The sequence below is a fragment of the Monomorium pharaonis genome, chromosome 6 (genome assembly GCF_013373865.1).
Source record: "Monomorium pharaonis isolate MP-MQ-018 chromosome 6, ASM1337386v2, whole genome shotgun sequence".
NCBI classification, from domain to species: Eukaryota; Metazoa; Arthropoda; class Insecta; order Hymenoptera; family Formicidae; genus Monomorium; species Monomorium pharaonis.
This window is the reverse complement of record NC_050472.1, coordinates 12,343,457-12,362,854: the sequence shown is the minus strand read 5'-3', so window position 1 is coordinate 12,362,854 and position 19,398 is coordinate 12,343,457. Positions and strand designations below refer to the sequence as shown.

The 19,398-nt window shown below is 35.1% G+C and overlaps 1 protein-coding gene across 12 annotated transcripts in view; it reads right to left on the bottom strand.

Annotated features, from left to right (window-relative positions):
- The window catches only part of LOC105839056 (titin), a 221,105-nt gene that overhangs the window by 112,310 nt on the left and 89,397 nt on the right, over positions 1-19,398 (bottom strand). For 11 of the 12 annotated variants that reach the window (XM_036288720.1, XM_036288726.1, XM_036288723.1 and 8 more), the window contains 10 exons: positions 17,947-18,719; positions 17,370-17,829; positions 9,475-9,575; positions 9,289-9,386; positions 8,980-9,200; positions 8,588-8,662; positions 5,514-5,618; positions 5,017-5,431; positions 4,847-4,916; positions 3,950-4,753 (listed from right to left, as the gene is read on the bottom strand). In XM_036288720.1, coding sequence (XP_036144613.1) covers positions 3,950-4,753; positions 4,847-4,916; positions 5,017-5,431; positions 5,514-5,618; positions 8,588-8,662; positions 8,980-9,200; positions 9,289-9,386; positions 9,475-9,575; positions 17,370-17,829; positions 17,947-18,719 — 3,122 coding nt within the window. The remainder of the gene's footprint in view (positions 1-3,949; positions 4,754-4,846; positions 4,917-5,016; positions 5,432-5,513; positions 5,619-8,587; positions 8,663-8,979; positions 9,201-9,288; positions 9,387-9,474; positions 9,576-17,369; positions 17,830-17,946; positions 18,720-19,398) is intronic. The other variant, XM_036288732.1, reaches the window with a different exon arrangement.

Here is a 19,398-nt window from a genome sequence, read left to right as displayed (position 1 = left end):
ATACACGTATTAATATTAATCTGTGAATTAAACTAGTGCTCTGTTTCTATCCTCGGGCCGCCTTGTACCGATTCCTCACTCACACATATATACGAAATTTTCTCTGAGACTTTTTTCTTATACTAAAGCTTCTAGCTCATTTCTGCAAGCATTTTATTATTCTTTCATATAATACGATTAGTGCGTACTAGTTATTTCTACTTACAAAGTTTTTAAAACTTATGTGTTGCAAATGAAAGATACGAGACGACTGCACAAAAGTATAATTTACTAACTTTTTTGTTTTTTACATGAAATTATAGGGAGGCACTATTTGTTATTGTCTATACTTTAATTCTAGAGAAGGATTTTTAATTCTATGAAATTAGTAAAAAAATAGGCCTAATTAAAAATAATAACATTCAATCGGTAAAACAGACGACTCCAGCATCCCCTTAAGATGGCAGATCTAATGACAGCAAAAAATTTTAAAATCTTAAATTTACTGAAAATTAATCTATGGAAATTTTTGGTTCCTGATTACAAATCTGCCATCAGAATTGTCGATTTGTGAACAGTGAATTTATTGTCATGAATGAAATAGTCAAAATCACATAAATTTCATCACCTTAAAATGTTATCTAATTCGTAATCAACACCTCCGAAACTCTCCATTGAGTGATTTTAAATGAATTTGAGAGATTTCGAAAAATTTTTGCCGCTAGATTGGATTCTTCATTTTGACTTCGAATATTTTGATGTTCAGTAATCAGTGTCTCCAAAAACCCTCATAAAGTAATTTTCAGTAAATTTGATTGATTTCAAACGATCTTGAATTTGACCTGTCTAATAATAAAATCGCAATCAGCGATCCAAAAAACCTCTGAAAACCAATTTGGATGATAAAGTGATTAAAAGAAATATTTACATACGGAGAAATCAAAGATTTCATGGATTTTCCCTCTTCTAACAGCAAAATTACCGCTGAAAAAAGTCACAGAAAACTGTTCGGTTAGGACTTAATAGGTTAATGTAACTACAGACTTCTGATTATGAAATCGGAACTGTACTGTCACAGGGACCAAAGGCAACGACCGTCCCATTGCTTACGCGAGCAGAATATCAAATTGCGCGGAGCAAAATTACAGCACTACTGAAAAGAAATTACTCACAATAATGTGGACTGTAAAACGTTTTCGACCATGTGTACTTGGAACCAAATTTAAGATCGTAACCGATCATAAATCCTTCTTATGATTATTTAATTTAAATGATCCCGAATCAAGATTGATTCGATGGCGATTAAAACTGGAAGAATATGATTATAAAATTATTCATAAAGCTGGACGAGCGAACGCAAATGCGCTAAGTCGCAACATGAAGCGGGGAAGCTCATGTTACAGAAGCAGCTAATAAGGTCCTCACGCTAGAAGAAGACGGCGAACACGTACGTACATCTTCTGAAGTTGAAAAAGAAAAGGATAACGAATGCGCACCAGTATGTACAGAGGAAAAAAAATTTTATATGAATGTCATTACCTATGGGAAGGCATCAAGGAATTGATCAATAAAGAGAATACCATTGACACATATTTGGATTAGATTAACGGTCGATGTAGAGCGGTACATTAAGAAATGCGAGCTTTGTCAGAAAAATAAGCTTTCTCGAAGAATAAAGGCACCCCTTGTCGTTACAGATGGGAGTGGTTTACTTGGACACAGTGCAAATGGACACAAAATAATATACACGTTTCAAATGGACACGGTTCATTTCGATATAGGAATTTTGGACACAGTAATTTTGTACACAGGAAAAATATATTCTGGACAAATTACAATTTGGACACGGTAAAAATGTACACCGTGCAATTAGAGATGTAAAATTTGTACACCGCAAAGTTATACATCGCAAAGTTGTATACCGCAAACTTGTACACCGCAAAGTTGTACACCGTGTATATTCTATTGGAAATCTGCAAACACATATAAACTTTACTTTGTTTGCAATGTACAACATGGGTTAGCGACTTCGACGGGGTGGGTGCGGGAGGGGGCCAAAGGTCCCTCCTTGCACCCTGCCGCGCGCGCGCGCGCGCGCGCGCGCGTGTGTGTGTGTGTGTGTGTGTGTGCAAACCATTCACATGGGTTTGCGACTTTCCACGCAGAACTTTGTGATGTACAACTTTGCGGTGTACAATTTTTACGTGTCTAAATGAACGGTGTACAATTTTACGGTGTACAACTTTACGGTGTATAACTTGGCGGTGTACAACTTTGCAGTGTACAAATTTTACGTGTCCAATTGCACGGTGCACATTTTTATCGTGTCTAAATTGTAATTTGTCCAGAATTTATTTTTCCTGTGTACAAAATTACTGTGTCTAAAAGAACCGTGTTCATTTAAAACGTGTACATTATTTTGTGTCCATTTGCACCTTGTCCATTTGCACTGTGTTTAATTGTACTGTGTCCAAGTGAAGGCCATTCTTACAGATACGCCTAGCCTATCTTTTAAGAAATGCATGCTCGATACAGGATCACTAACTTTAACGAAAAATGAAAATCAGTACCTACTAATCTTTCAGGATCACCTTACGAAATTTAGTGGGAGCGTCCCAGAAGCGCATAGTAACAAACGGACACCACCAATCAAATTGCTGGGTTGGTCAGAATGAATTTATAGAATTTGATTGGTGGTGTCCGTTTGTTACTGTGCGCATCTGGGACTCACTCAATTTTGTAAGGCTATACCGATACCGAACCAAGAAGCAGATACAGTGAGCAAAAAGTTCGTCACTAAAATTGTTCTGGAATATGAAAGCAGAAAGTAAGGCTTGGAGGTATGAGAAAAGATTGGAAAAAGGATTAGGAAGCGAATTAGCAAAGTGGTGGCGGAAAGAGATGAGGAGGAAAGCAAAAAAGGAATAAATATGTCGGAATGGAATAAGGAAAAAAGAGAGTTCTTTGAAGACAAGAGGATGAAGGTGGAAGATGTAAAGGAAAGGAAGAAAAAAGAGGGATGGTTTAATAAGATAAGGGAGATAGATAAGGATCAAAAGAAGGATCGGATTGAAAAAATTAGGAAGTCAGTATATAACAGTTGATATTGGAGAGTGAAAGAAGAAGGAGTACCGGGATACCTTGAAAAGGGATGGAGGGGGAACAGATGGAAAAGAATAGCTAGATTTAGATAGGGAGCGAGATGAATAAAGGCAGGTATTGGGAAGAAAAAGAAAAAAAAAGGTACAGACTATGTGGAGGGACAGTGGAATCATAGGAGCACGTATGGGAGAAATGCAGAGAGTGGAAGGAGGGAGGGAGGAAGTAGTTGGCAAGAGGCGGTGGAACGGATATTGGGAGAGGAGGGCAAGGGGGGAATGGATGAACGAATTGGAGGAGGAGAGAAAAGAGAAGAGAGAGGGAGAGAATTAGAATAAGAATGAATCGAAGAATGAGGCGTGAAAGAAGTATGAATGAGATATGGCGAAGAGGGAAGCGGGATAGGACTTTGAAAGGATTTTGAAGAATTTGAAAAAGCAAGAGGAAACGGAAGCCCTGGCGAGGCGTGTGTGTGGTGTGTGTGTGTGTGTGTGTATGTGTGTGTGTGTGTTAGAAAGATTGAAAAGGTATGAATGAAAGTGATTCATATTCATTCATACGGATAAGAATAACTTAGATTTAAGTATAGTATAAGTTAGGATTAAGTTAGAATTAAGTGTTTTTTATAAATTTTTGTAATCCGAAAGAAAACAATAAATATTATTACTGTAATAAATTGGTAAGTGAAAATATTCTATTTCATTAGGCTTTTTAAATAATTGAGGTTAAAAAGCTCTAAAAAAACATGTTTTCTTATTATTTTTAAAAATGCGTAATTGATAAGAAATGACTTTGGTTCCAATTAATTTTTAAAAATTTTTTGCAATTTTCTGTGTAATTATTATTTTAAACGTTTATGCCATAATTATACCTCTGAAATTTCTGTAACTTCCCAAGCATGTGGCCTGAAATCTTCCGGAGCAAAATGTGTAATGACTTCTTCCACGGTTGCATGCTGAAGCTCAACCATTCTCATAAAAGCACGAAAACCGACTGTTGCTGCAACAAAGCTTTCATCAGTAGTTGTCTCTTCGCTAAGTACTTGGGTAATTAACGGACCGTGGCCCTTTCTTTCTACTAATTGAACCAAAGCATTCTGAGCATCGGGTGTTTTTAGAGCGGGAAAGATCTCAGTCCTGTAAAGGCATTCGTTGATCTCGTTTACGGAAACACCTTGTCGAACCAAGTAGCCAATTGTTGCGAGTTCTCGAAGAGGAGATTCTCCTGCGCCAAACTCTTTTGCATCAAGTACTTCCATCATTTCATCAACTTCCCGAGCTATGTTTTCTTTTTGCAGTTCCACAATCTCTTTTATAATATCTTCTTTAACTTTTTCTGTTTTTATTTTCTTCACTTTTTTTTGCTTTGTCTCTGTATGCTTCGTTTCTTGCACATTAGTTCTTACTTGTGCTTCGGAGACTGAAACTTTCTGTAAAGATTCTGAAGTAACTTGAGCATGATCAAGCTTCATTTCGATTGTAAAATTAGAAACAATATCGTCACTTGTGATTTCTGACACGACGACACTTTCTCGCTCTTCGACAATTTGTTTGGCACGTTCTTCGATTTTGGGTATATGTTCTCGTGATTTCTGATCGTCAATTTTTTTTAAGAAAGGTGTTATTTCGGTCACAATTGGTTCTTGAATCGGTAGTATTTTTTGTGCTTTAGAAATCTAAAATGTGCAAAATAAAATAATAATTCATGAAATTTTATAAGTTATATAATTACGATTAAGATACTTTAAAAACTATATATCTTAAAATACCTCCTCGGATTTATCGTCTATAAACTTTGTAGTTTCTAATAGTTGAGTTTCTTTAATATCGACAATTCTTCTGAAAGTACAAATAGTAAGAATTATAATTTATAAATAAAACAAATTATAAATTTAAATATCAAACAAAACGGAATGTATTAAGTAAAATAAAGAATTACTTTTCCTCTATCTGATCCTTTGGAATAAGCTTTTCTTCAAGGATTTTTTCTTTTTCAATTTTGATACGTTCAGATTTGATTGCCTCTTTCATCTCTTTTGCTTTCTTTAGTTCGGGTTTCTTCTTTTTATGTGGTTTCTCTTGTAGTTTTCTCGACTTTATATCCATTTTAGTTTTTTCTTCCTTTTTAATTATATCGTCCGACATTGGCCGTGTTTCGCTAGTAGTATCAATATGCAGTTTGGCTTTCGTTATTATCATACCAATTTCATTAGTAGCTTTGCAAACATATGTGGCATCATCCTCTCTGGTAGTTTGCTTAACCGTTAGAGTAGTTTTATTTTCTTCCTCAAATATACGTACTTTTACATTCTCCGTATTCATTATAAGTTTATCATTCTTATACCAAACAACATCTATGAGTTAAGGAAATAATTAAAACAAATTATGTACGATTATATGCAATCTTACAATATTTGTGAGTTATGTAGTTATTACCTGGTTTGGGGTTACCAGAAAAAACACATTCAAACAAAGCAGTTTCTCCTTCTTTTACATAAACATCCGTTATTTCTTGAATAAATCGTGGAACAGCTTGTGTAGCTAAAACATTGCGAAGTTACAGTTATAAAAAGTTCTAATAATAGATTACATCAATTTAATTTCTTACCAAATTCTACGTTTGGTGCCAAAGTTACTTGTAAAAACCTCGTGTCAGTAGTCTAGTTAGATGAAAACACATAATTCATGCACAATTATTTTTATAAATGTTATATCATTTTTTATCAATAAAAATCGATAGAAACCAAGAGTAATATAAGTCGGCGCGGAAGTAGAGCGCATATAGCATAGAAATTTTTCACTAATTAAATCCAACGCCGCATGATAAATTTTAGTTTAGCTTAGAGCATCAAAGTAAGAGCTGACAATACAACGTTGGACATGTTAAACTGGACGCGTTTTGACTTACTTTAAAGTCATTTTTAACAGTAAACAACATAACATTTATATTTCCGGAGCAACAAATTAATTACGTATTGTTCTTATGTCGTGAAGTTCCTTGACCCGAATAGAGCGCGGAACGACAGCAATCCATGGGTTTAAACCACGTTGTGAGACATTAATTTCAAATCCTTTATCTAAGTTAGGAAGCTGAATAGAGATGCAATTAATGCCATAGATGCAAATCATCTCGCTCTTTCACAAAAATAAGTAACAATAATTAGAGATAAGTTGACTGTTCACTTGTTATTTGACTGCGAAACTGTTAACATTGTTCTTTTTTATTGTTACTTTGACTCTCTATAATTGACACAATTTTGCTTCATTTTTATTTATTTATTTTTTGTTACATTTCTCTATTTATTAACTTAATAAATATTAAGTTAATAATTTATTAACTTAATATTTTACATGTTGATTCTGATTATTGTTACTTATTTTTGTCAAAATGCGAGATGATTTGCATTTATAGCACTAATTGCATCTTTATCCAGGTTGCTAACTTAGATAGAGAATTTGGAATTGATGTCTTACAACGTGGTTTAATCCCATGGATTGCTGTCGTTCCGCACTCCATTCGGGTCAAAGAACTTCGCGACTTAAGATTAATACGTGATTAATTTGTTGTTCTGGAAATTTAAACATTATATTGTTTACTACTGAAAATTATTTTAAAGTAGATAAGTGGAAAAGCATCCGGTTTTTAACATGTCAAATGTTGTATTGTCAGCTCTTACATTGAGTGGTTACTTTGATGCTCTAAGCTAAAATTTGTCATGCGGCGTTGGATTTAATTAATAAAAAATTTCTATGCTTATATGTGCTCTACTTCCGCGCTCACATTGAGAGCGGTGCATTTGCACACAATTTAAATGAGCACGGTGCATTTGCACATGGTGCTTTTGGACACGCATTTTGCGCACTGTTCATTTGCACACCGTTTAATTGCACACCGTTCATTTGCATACCTTCCACTTGGACGCAGTGAGAATAACTATGCCGAGGGCACCCTACTGACGGGAAGATGCGGGAGGGGGCTTTCCTTGCACCCCGTGTGTGTGTGTGTGTGTGTGTGTGTGCGTGCGCGCGCGCGCGTGCACTGTTTCTTTTCGTGTTCAACTGAACGGTGTGCAAGTGAGCAGTATGCAACTGAGCAGTGTGTAACCGAACGGTGTGCAAATGAATGGTGTCCAAAAGCACCGTGTCCAAATAAACGATGTGCAAATGAACGGTGCGCAAGATATCGTATCCATAAATACCGTGTAAAAATGCATCGTGTCCAGCGAATAAACGCCGAGAAATGCGAGTACACGGCAAACCAACCGTATTCACCGAGCAAGGTGAGTTTCTACCATAGATACGATCAAGTGCCGTAAGTTACGGTGAATCACCGTAATTTACGGTAAGTGACCGTAAATTACGATGCATTTCCCTTTCCGATACTTTGGGCGGAGTCGCGCAGGCGCAGCGCATCCCGACGCGGAGAAGGGACACCGAGGAAGGGAGGTTGTTGTGAAGCGTTAGCAACGAAAGTCTCTTTCAGACGGGCGAACGGACCGGTCAGACCGCAACCATCGTGACGGCACATTGAAAAACCGGGAAGCTCAACGACCGCAAGTCGCGCAAGAACCTACGGACGATCGTGTCACTTCTGTTGTGCGGAAACACTAGTGCATCCGAAATCGTCATCGGGCCAATGAAGACATGCAACGTTCGAGGAAGGCTGATCGCGAGCGCGTACGCAATGATCGCGCACGCGACGGTTCAAGGTCACCGTGACTTGAACTTGTATCGAAACACATCGTTATGGGGAGCGTTACATCGTGTAGGGGGACGGCGCGGACAGCGCGAGTGTGATGTGTGTGTATAGCCAGGCAGGCGTGAGAGTGTGCAAGTGCACTGAGAGCCCATAATGTAAATCGCGTAAAGTGAAATAAACTATTAAAAGTTAATCTCACGAGTGTGACAAATCTATCACTTCACGTCCTAGTCTACGTTCCCACACGACCCCCCTACGACGATTCCAGTCGAGCTGAACAACGGAAGCGCTACCATGCGCACAATCGGCGGATCAGACGAGGCAATCCATCGCCGACACCTTGGCGGTTACAGAGGTAAAACCCGCCTGGCGACCTAAAAAGCCGTGATCACTACGACGCATACGGCACGGTTACGGTAAACAATTTCCGTAAAAAATATGGTAAAATTCTTAGATATCCTAAGTTATCTCTAGAGGATTCGTCCGGCTACAATATTACCTGTGGTTTCTAACGATTTTTATTTTTAAATTTAGTGAGTCCAATATAACGAAAGTGTTGTTCTTTTCTTTGTGATTTAGTTTTCTATCAGTTAGTCTTAAATTAAATTCTACCTGACGTCGTTCATTTTTCATCTTCAATGTAATATTTGCTATAAAATATAGCTATGTTGCCAGATAATCTAAAATTTCCGCTACACTGACATTTAAATAAAAATTTTTTTAATTGTTTGCTTTTTTAAACTTGAGAAGGTGCACTCTGCGTCACTCGGCATGCAACCAAGCGTGTTTAAATGATGAATGCAAGTCTTACCTCTTAAAGCCTTTTGCATTTCTTCCATTTGTGTGACCCACTTTGGTTTTCTATATTCTTTTGTTCCGAGTATACCTAATTAATAAAGTTTAAGCACTATGTAATAAATTTAGTGAATTTGTTTAATCTTCTTAGCATTTAGATGACAGAATTTGGGCATAATAAAAGAGATTCGTAAACCTGTTTACGAATATGTAAAAAATAGACAAAAGTGTAAGTTAAAAACATTGTAAGTGTTTTATGTGACTGATGTAAGAAATATAGGATAATAAACGGATTTTTACAAGGATGCTTTAGGACTTTGATGACGCTTCTTAGATTGGAGAGCGCAGCTGAAAAAGATTTGGTTTAACTAGATTAGCTTTGGGGGTCTGTAGAGAGGAGGTCATTACCTTCTACTGATAAATATGTCGTTGTAGTTGATACACCAAGAGGATTGTGAGCTTCGAATGTGATCTCACCAGTATCATCAGGGAAAGTTTCGGCGATTGTTAATACTGATGTACCATCTTCATAATCCTCAATTTGGAATTCTTGTGATGAGATTATTTCCACGCCTTGTTTATACCATTTTCCTTTTGGTTTTGGTTTGCCTTTTACTTTTACTTCCAATCTATATAAGAAAAGATGACAGTCGGATTAAAACTTACACACCTTCACAATATATATGCATGTGTTTAAACATATGCATGTGTTCATACCTAGTTAATTCCCCATCTTTGGTAGGAATTAACTGAGGAAGCTTTTTAATTATCTCTGGTACGGATTCTTCTACATCAGTGTCGAAGATAGGAATTTCCTTGAGACAAAATAAATTTTAGTACTTAACATTTGCAATGCGTTGCATTAAGCACAATTTTATTGTTGAATTATTAAATTATATTTACTTTCGGAGATAAAAGATCTTCTTCCGATTCGCTTGGTCCTGTGGTAAGTGATGTTGCGACAATTGAAGATGCAATTTCTGAATCAGGCACATACTCGTACGCTAAAAATAAATTTTGTAAAACAGACAGCTATCTATAATTATACTCTGTACGGCAAGAAAACATAAATGAAACAGATGAATTTTTGTCCGTTTTGCGTAGGAGTAACTTTCACCATATTATCCGTCAATGCCAGTGACAGATAACGCAAGATCACAAAAATATCGATAATTATTCAAATACCCGTCGAACGATTCGGTTTCGCGTTACGAGTACATTTTTCCACTTTTCACGGTAAGTATTTATCAAGTTGTACACTTTTACGATAGTAAAAAGTCAGAACATTACGATAGTAAAAAGGCAGAACATTACTAGATGTTTGGAAGCACCGTTACCTCTTTTAAAGAAAAATATGTAAAGCCAAGTAGGTAATAACAAATAAATATTGGCTGAATAAATAAAAAATCCTTTTAGGAGACACAGATTATCGATATTGAAGAACAATTTGTTAACAACATAGTTAAATAAAATAAACTAAATAAAGGCCAGAAACGAGCAAATTAAGGTATAAAAATTTAGTGGAATTTATGATTATAAAGCAAATCAATAAACTGTACGTTTTGACTTACTTAGTCTTTCTTAGCAGTAATTTAACATACGTATGAAATAAATTAATAAACTATAAATAAATGAATGAATTAAAGAAACAAAGAGTTGAGTTATAAAACAATTACATCACAGAGTGAACTATTATAGAAGATTGATCACAGAAATGTTGTACATCAAAGAGCAATTATACGGTCTCAATTTAAACAGATACCGAACTGTTAGATGAATCTTATTTTGTCATTTTAGACAGACTTAAGAACAACAATAAAATCACACGAAGTTAGGAAAAAGTATAAGTAACGCGCTTACATATAAGAACAATATTAGCCGAATTTTACAACCAGAATCAATTTAACACTTGAACATTGTGGATTGATCGAGACATACATCAAGCATAAACTAAAAGTAAATATTTCATCTCATACATCCATAGTAAATAGCTCAATAGCTTTTCATTCTTATCTGTGTTCTCTTTTTACTCAGTTTTTTTTTACTTTTTCTCAGATTACAAATTTGACATTATCTTTTAACTATTATTTTATTAATTTAAGGTAGCGTAGCGAGGTCCACCCATACTCCCCTCTCTCGCCTGTTTATATTTGACTACATTTAGTAAACACTACATGCCTATAAAAGGCATGTTTTATTGACAATTTTGCACAAATTTATTTCTGTCTGGTTGACACTGTGTCCGTTTTATTCAGCCTGCTGTATCCATTTTGATCTGTGCGTATCTGGGACTCACTCACGCTATTGAGATATGCGCTATCGCGATGTGCGCTATCGGAATGAGCGCTATCGGGATTGTGCGCTATCGGGTTGTGTGTTATCGGGATAGTGTAGTTTTTACTTTGTACGTTATCGGGCTAATATGCTTTTTTTACTGTGCGATATCGGGACATGCGCTATCGGGATGTGCGCTATCGCGAATTTACTAAATCTTTATGTGTGCTATCGCACCGTGCGCTAACAGCACCCTCTCGTACAAAGGATGGGAGCGTCCCAGATGCGCACAGTAATAAACGGACACAGCAGGCTGAGTGAAACGGACACAGTAACAAACGGACACAGACCAAACGGACACAGTAACAAACGGACACAGACCAAATGCGCACAGAGCGAAACGGACACAGTGCGAAACGGACACAGTAACAAACGGACACAGACCAAATGCGCACAGAGCGAAACGGACACAGACCAAATGCGCACGGACCAAATGCACACGGACCAAATGCGCACACTGCACATGCGCACACTGCACGTGCGCAAGGACCAAATGCAATCCATGTACATTGCAAGCAGAGTAAAGTCCACATAGGTTAGCGACTTGGACGGGGTGGGTGCGGGAGGGGGGCCAAAGGCCCCCCTTGCACCCCCCCGTGTGTGTGTGTGTGTGTTTGTGTGTGCGTGCAAAGCATTCACTGCATCACATGGGTTTGCGACTTTCCGTGTATGCATTTGGTCCGTGCGCATGTGCAGTGTGCGCATTTGGTCTGTGTCCGTTTCGCACTGTGTCTGTTTCGCTCTGTGCGCATTTGGTCTGTGTCCGTTTCGCACTGTGTCCGTTTCGCTCTGTGCGCATTTGGTCTGTGTCCGTTTGTTACTGTGTCCGTTTCGCACTGTGTCCGTTTGTTACTGTGTCCGTTTCGCACTGTGTCCGTTTATTACTGTGTCCGTTTGGTCTGTGTCCGTTTGTTACTGTGTCTGTTTCACTTAGCTTGCTGTTTCCGTTTATTACTGTACGCATCTGGGACTCACTCCAAAGAATTATAAGTACCTATATGGATTGAGATATATATATATATATATATATATATATTCAATTTTAAGATTACAGCATGCTTCAATTTAATCCATATAATGTGAAATTTTTACTTATGACCTTTAATGGATTATCCGATAAATTCCGATAATTTCGCAAAAAAGACAAATAAATGTAAAAATTGAACATATGCTATTAGAAAGAAAAATTAATGAGCAATTTCAATTTAACGAAGAAAAAACTTTAGATTTTCACGATGAGTTTGAGGTTCCAGAAGCATAAAAAGTGGATTTATTAGAGGCGGATAAAGAAAAAATCTATTTTCCAAAAGAAGTGATTTGCGATTTAGTTGAAGAAACAATATCAACTGACTATAAAAGGCAAGCTGTGGAATACTGAAAAAGCGATAAGACAAAACCAAGATCGCTTCAAGGAGTTAAGCAAAAATTTAAAAAAGTTACATCGATACGACAATTACGACGATAGGAAAACCAAATTATTCAAAGTGATAGTAAGCTGGAAAAATTAAAAAAATTTATGAATACACATTAGATCATTTTAATGAAGCACTTGAAAGAAAAATCATCATTCATGACATTGAAATCGCTCGATGAGTGTCTCGAGCAAAAAAAAAATGCGGCGGGATTCAAAGCTTCAGAGACGGGTACAAAGATTTAAAAGAACACATAATATTGTGTCTAGAAAAATAACAAAATTTGTTACAAAAAGGTCTCTACTATCAAAACCTGATTTAAAAAATAATTGCGACACATTTATTACAATATTATATTAATCGATATGGTGTGGAAAATATTTATAATTCGGATCAGAGTGGATTTCAGTTAGAATTTTATTCTGGTCGTACTTTAGCTCAAAAAGATATTAAAAATGTAGAAGCTGTAGTACAGTCTATATCAGCAACTACGTATAGCTATATAATCGACTATTTCGGCTGATGGCAGATTATTATCACCTCTTTTTATACTTTATAGTATTAAAATAAATTACAGAAACGTTTGATCCGAGAGTACAAAAAACATTATTCAACGTGTCTAATATCTTTGTTACGGCTTCAAAATCAGGCAAATTAACATCAAATCAAACTAATGTAAAAACTTGGCTAAAGGTTTTTTTTTCCAAATGTCGGGCCATAATTAGTCTTGTTGTTAGATTTATGGAGTAGACATTGTCCTAACATAATTTCAGAAACTAAACCAGATTCTGCAACAGATATTATTTTCTTAACTATTCCGGCCGGTACAGTGGGAAAAATATAGCCATCAAACGATTTCCGTTGTGAAAAAATTTTATTAAATACTTTTCTGATACACTGAGGAAAAAAATACTAGATTCAAATAAATATTTCTTTGAATAGTTCTAATAACATATTTTATAGAAAATCAATAATATTTATTTCAAACAAGTAATATTTTCTTCAATTATAGAAAACTTACTTGTTTTAAATATTCAAAGAAATATTTATTTGTATCTAGCAATTTGTTTTCTCAGTGTACTATTATGTTGTTGGATCTGGCTTTAGATCTTCATAATAGAAATAATATCTTGAAATTACAATTATTAACACATCATTAATTTTTGTCGCCCAAATTTCAAAATGTATTCAAATATGCGTGAACTAAAAATGGATACAGAATGTATACAATGAATACCTGCAGGCTATATTAATAGAATTTGAAACACTAGTAGACTTTTGTTTAAAAAAAAATTCTAAAGTAAAATGCGATCATTGTGATGAAATAGCCATAATAACTTGTTCTTGGTGTAGAAAATTGCTTTGTATAACACATTTTTTCCATGAACATTATCTTTGTAATGAATATATGCCATAAATAGAAGACATTTATAAACAAATTCTGATTGTGAAATAAAATTGATTTCTGTATTGATTTCTTGAAAAAAGATGTGTTTCTAGATTATTAACACTAGTAAGATTTTAGCAGTTTTCCTTATTCATACAACAAATATTGATATTCTTTTACGTCTGCTTGATAAAATTTTTATTTGTATAAAATTATGTTTATAACAATTATTCTAACCTCTTTTCCCTTTTCCTGTATACTTTCTTTTATTTTTGCTTCATAATATTTTTTAATTAATATTTCAAGCTTATTAAATTAAATTATATTATATTATTTTTATTATCAAAGTATGCTATATGCATATAGTGCAAACAATATAATTATGCAAATAATTATTGCAGTTTATATGCAGTTATTTTATACTTTTCCCTTGATATGATATTTTGTTATATTATATTAGTATTTTTCAATATTAAAAATATATTTTGCTTTATATTAATCTACATTCGCATTTGTAATAATGAAAATGTACGTACGCACATACGTATATATGTTACATTTGTTATATATATGCAATTATACTTAATACTTGTATATACGTGTAATATGTTGGGTATTACGTAATTAAGGTTACTCTGTTTTTATGTTCTAATACAAAAATATACGCTGAAGAGGCAATTATTGAGTGTGACGCGACTAAAGAAACAATGCAACACTATTTCTAGCGCGGTGCTTATAGCACGAGATTATCATCTCGTTTTGCCAATAATTAGGAATGGTGGAATCCATACACCCACATAGAAATAAAACCTCCAGTAGACGTCTAATGGACGTCTGCCATGGAAGTTTAAACTTCTAGTGGACGTCCATTAGATGTCCAATATAGAGCCATTAGAAATCCACAGTTCCGCATTGTAGACGTCCATTAGACCTCCATTAGAGGTCGTCAAAGAGGTCTATTAGACGTTGTGTGGATCACTAATAGAGGCTTCACGGAGCCTCGATGGATGACTGACGGACGTTTCATGGATCATTAATAGAGGCTTCACAAAACCTCGGTGGATGATTGGCGGATGTTTTGTGGATCATTTTAGTAAAGGTTTCATGGAGCCTCGATAGATGATTGACAAAATAAAAATTTAAAATAAAAATTTCATTTTTTTAAATTATTTTTATCAATGGTACATATTAAATTTAGGACAAATTTTTATTAATTAATTAAATTTAAATTTTATTTTATTTTATTCTTACTTGCCGCTGGTGAGTTTTGAACCCGGGACCTTAGGATTACGAACCTTGTACTCTATCTGCTACGCCAACTTGACTCATCGATATGGGTACTTGTTATTGTCTACATATACCTAGATGTTATAAACTGACGCAATTATATTATTTTTAATAAAAGCAATTAAATTTTGCAAAACATATTAAAAATAAATAGTATTAATTTATTTACTTATTAATTTCATTGTTAAATTTATCTTTTTCCATAACCTTAATAATTTGATGAAAATTGCGATCTATTTAGCATTAATTCTTTGAAGCGTTCAAATGGTTAATTAGATGGTTAACTATACAGATCATATATTCTAAGAAAAATTGAATAGTATATTTATTATCCTGTTCTTGTTCAGTACACGATGAATTAGACTTTGTGCATTTTTTGTGCACAGTAATTGTAGACAAACCGTTATTTTTGAAAACATTATATCTTTATGATAATTTTTTTAAATATCAAATGGATCTCTCATTCAGAATGTTATAGTGTTGTGTGATTTCTGAGTCAACTACGACGTGCATGAACGGCTCAAAAATCGGACAGCATTGGGATATCTTTTATAAGATATTAAGCTGATATCATTTAGCTGATGTCATAAGGATAACATTTCAAGAAACTTAAATGAAACTCTTCAATGAGATATCTCGAAGACCTTTCTTAGTAAACGTCTCTGATAAATGTTACCATTTTGACATCATTTCCAAGATATATAAATGTTTTTTAAAAAAAATTCTCTTAAAGTTTTTATTCTGACAAGCGTGTTGTCTGAGTAACTTTCACCATGGAAGTAAATGTTCCATACAGCTATGGAAGTTTAATGGATCCCTAATGGACGTCTAACTTCCATCATGGAAGTAAATGTTCTATAGAGCTATGGAAGTTTAATGGATCCTTAATGGACGTCTGTCTAACTTCTATCATGGAAGTAAATGTTCCATAAAGCTATGGAAGTTTAGTGGATCCCTAATAGATGTCTATCTAACTTCCACCATAGAAGAAAACATCCAATGGAGCTATGGATGTTTAATGGATCCCTAATGGATGTCTATCTAACTTCCGCTATGGAGGTAAACCTCCAATGGAGCCATGGAAGTTTATTGGATCTTTAATGGACGTTTATTTAACTTCCGCCATGAAGGTAAACCTTCAATGGAGCCATGGAGGTAATAAACCTCAAATGGAGCTAAGGAAGTTTACTAGACCTCTAATGGACGTCCATCTGACTTCCACCATGGACATAGACGTCCCATGGATCTATGGAGGTTTAATGGACGTCCATTGGACATCCACTGGATGCCAATTTCTATGTGGGCATTATTATTGTTGTACCCCTCGTTGGGAGTACGTTAGCGATCGCTGCCAGAGATCTCGCGAGAAGGGTATTTAGTCACTACACACTACTCTTTGTGTTGAGTACTTTTATTATGTCTGTTTTTACAGTGTGCGGTTAGATCGCGACCCCGCAAGGCAGAGTGTCGAGTCTATAAGTGCACTGTCCACGACCCCGCAAAGCAGAATGTCGTGGTTGTATCTATTACAATGTTTTGTGTCGGCGATACACGACCCCGCAAAGCAGAGTGTCGTGTGTTAGCTCGGTTTGTCGCTTCGGATCGATCCGTCCCTCACTTTCTTTTGGCAGTTTATATATCTGTAAATTTGGTAGTCGGATCGAGAGAAGGGGAGGATTGCGTGAGGGCGTAAATCGGTCAATATTCCAAAATCTTGCTTAGACAGCAAGTGCTGTCTAAGGAGCATTGCGTTAATTGTCGAGCGGATTGCGCGGAACCTCGCGTTAATTGTCGAGCGGATTGCGCGGACCGTTGCAGCTGACCAACTTACGTCATCGGTGCTACTGACACCTTTATTATCGGTATGAGTGTGTCACTCATAACATTATATATGAATGGATTCGGCTTTTAATGCTCTTTAATTTTTGTTCTTACAAAATTTTCAAAATGTTGCAAAAAGGGGATGAGAGTAAGGAGAAATTAAAAATTTGAAATTTTTAAAAAATATGAATATACCATTGTAAAGAATATAAAATGCCATAAAACTTTTGTATAAAACATTTTTTCATAAACCCTATATTTTTACAGATATTCGCCAGAAACAAAAAAATGCGTTATTTTCGAGGGGTGGTTTTCAATCACTAAACGTCGAGATAGGCCGCTAAAAAAATATGAGTCTAATATTATTTTATGTTCTACAGCATATCCAAAGCGCATTAAAATCGGTGAGCAACACTTCCGTCAGTTCCCTTGTGAGTGACCCTACTGTTCTTACTTATACTGTGGTTACTCTATTCTACCTTATTAATGCGTGTTTTATTTATACTTTCTCGCCATACAGAGTATATATAACTATTCGCGTTTAATGACACACATACCTTCAACAATGAGCGATGACGTGCAGACAGCTTCTCCAACAAAATTTACAGCACGACAAGTATACTCTCCAGCATCTTCTGGGAATACTTCGGTAATAGCTAAGCTGCAAATACCCTCTATATCCTGAACAATTGTAATTTCTTTGCCTTCTTTAACTGGCACATTATTATGATACCATTCTACTCTGGGTGTTGGTTTTCCTTCAACAACGCAGGTTAAATTGACACTTTCACCATCCATAACTTTTATGGGTGACAATCTCTTAATAAACGTTGGTGAAATTAATTCAATTGCCTTTTCCCATGTTATATCCGTTACGTTAACAGTGGCCGTACAAGAGACTGAGCCACTAACGTTCTCAGCACGACATGTGTAATTACCAGCAAGTTCTGATGTGGTTTCTTTCACCATTAAGATCGATCGATTCTCTTGAGTTACGATTCTTACCTGTGGTGTCGACTACAACACAAATTAAATCTTCTATTAATTTTATGAAATTTTGTATAATATACATATTAGTCTATGTAACAATTAAAGGTTTTAATTTTAAATAAGCGTAAAAAATTGAGAATATACCTCAAGAGGTTTGCTTTCATAAAACCATTGAAAGGATGCTGCTGGATATGATTCTACTCGTGCTTCCATAATAACAACTTCTCCTTCTGCAACAAATTGAGGCTGAATAGGTTTCACAAACATTGGTGCTATTACATTGCTCGTAGAATCTTTGCGTTCTTTAACGATAACGGAACTCGAGCTTCTTGCTTCACCAGCTTCATTTTGAACTCTTATCTCATATTTGCCGCTATCTTTGTTTGTTATTTCTGTTATATTTAATTCGGATGTACTTTCAGAAATATTTATCTTGCATCTGTTACTCGGTGTAATTTCAATACCATTGCGGAACCATTTAATTTCCGGTTTTGGTATGCCTTCAAAATCAGCTATAAGCTTCAAAGGTTTTCCGCATTCAGCTATCAGTGCAGGCAAAGGTAATGTAATTCGCGGTGCTTTAAGAATAACTGGTTTGCTTTCTTTAATGATGTTATTGATTACTAAATTAGCTCTGCATTCAGCGTGGCCGTATTTATTTATAGCATGAACGCGATAAATCGTTTCGTCTTCGGATATTGGTTCTAAAATTTTTAATTTAGCTTCTCCAGTAGTTGGATTAAAAGCTATCTCGATTCTTTCATTTGGTTTTAGTTCTTTCTCACCACGATACCATTTCACTTCAGGTATTGGCATACCAGTTACAGCGCATTCTAATAAAGCAGGAGTATGCTCTTCAATCATTAGCGGTTTAATCGGCGTTGAAAAATGTGGTGCTACGCCCTGTTCTTCTTTTTCTAAAGAAAATAAACATTATATAATGTATGCGTATGATTACTAGAGTATTTACAATAAACGCGTATCATGCATACATCTATTTTGAACTTGTTCCATAAATCATCATTAATCCTCTCGATGGCGCATAGAATTTGTGCCCCTGTGGGCAAAAACCCGGTAAAAACTTTTATATATAAAAAAATATATAAATATATATAAAATATATCCATATTTGTTCATATTAGTTTCTTTTTTGTAAAATTTTTGTTTGGTATAAAAAAATAATAAGTATTTTATTGGTAAAAGATATATTTATATATTTATATTAAAATAGGGACAGCAATATATATACCCGCCGTAAATATGTTTAAACATTAGCAGTCTGAATTCAATTTGAAATTTGTCGCATAAATTAGTTTAAGTTTTATAAATATCAATGGATCGGTCAAATTTGTTTGTTTTCCTCCTCATCTTAGTAAGTTTTTAATGACATTTTTAAAAAATTGTTAACTACTAATGACTGATATAAATTATGGGAGAAAACTGACGAGGACACTGAGATTGTTGGCATTAAACTTGCTGTTCTTTAATCAATTTTTTAAAATATTACACTGAAGAAAATCTAAATCAATGGATCAAAACGTTTGTATTATATATTAATTTTTTTAAATACAATGTGGACAATTCAACGATGTCTTC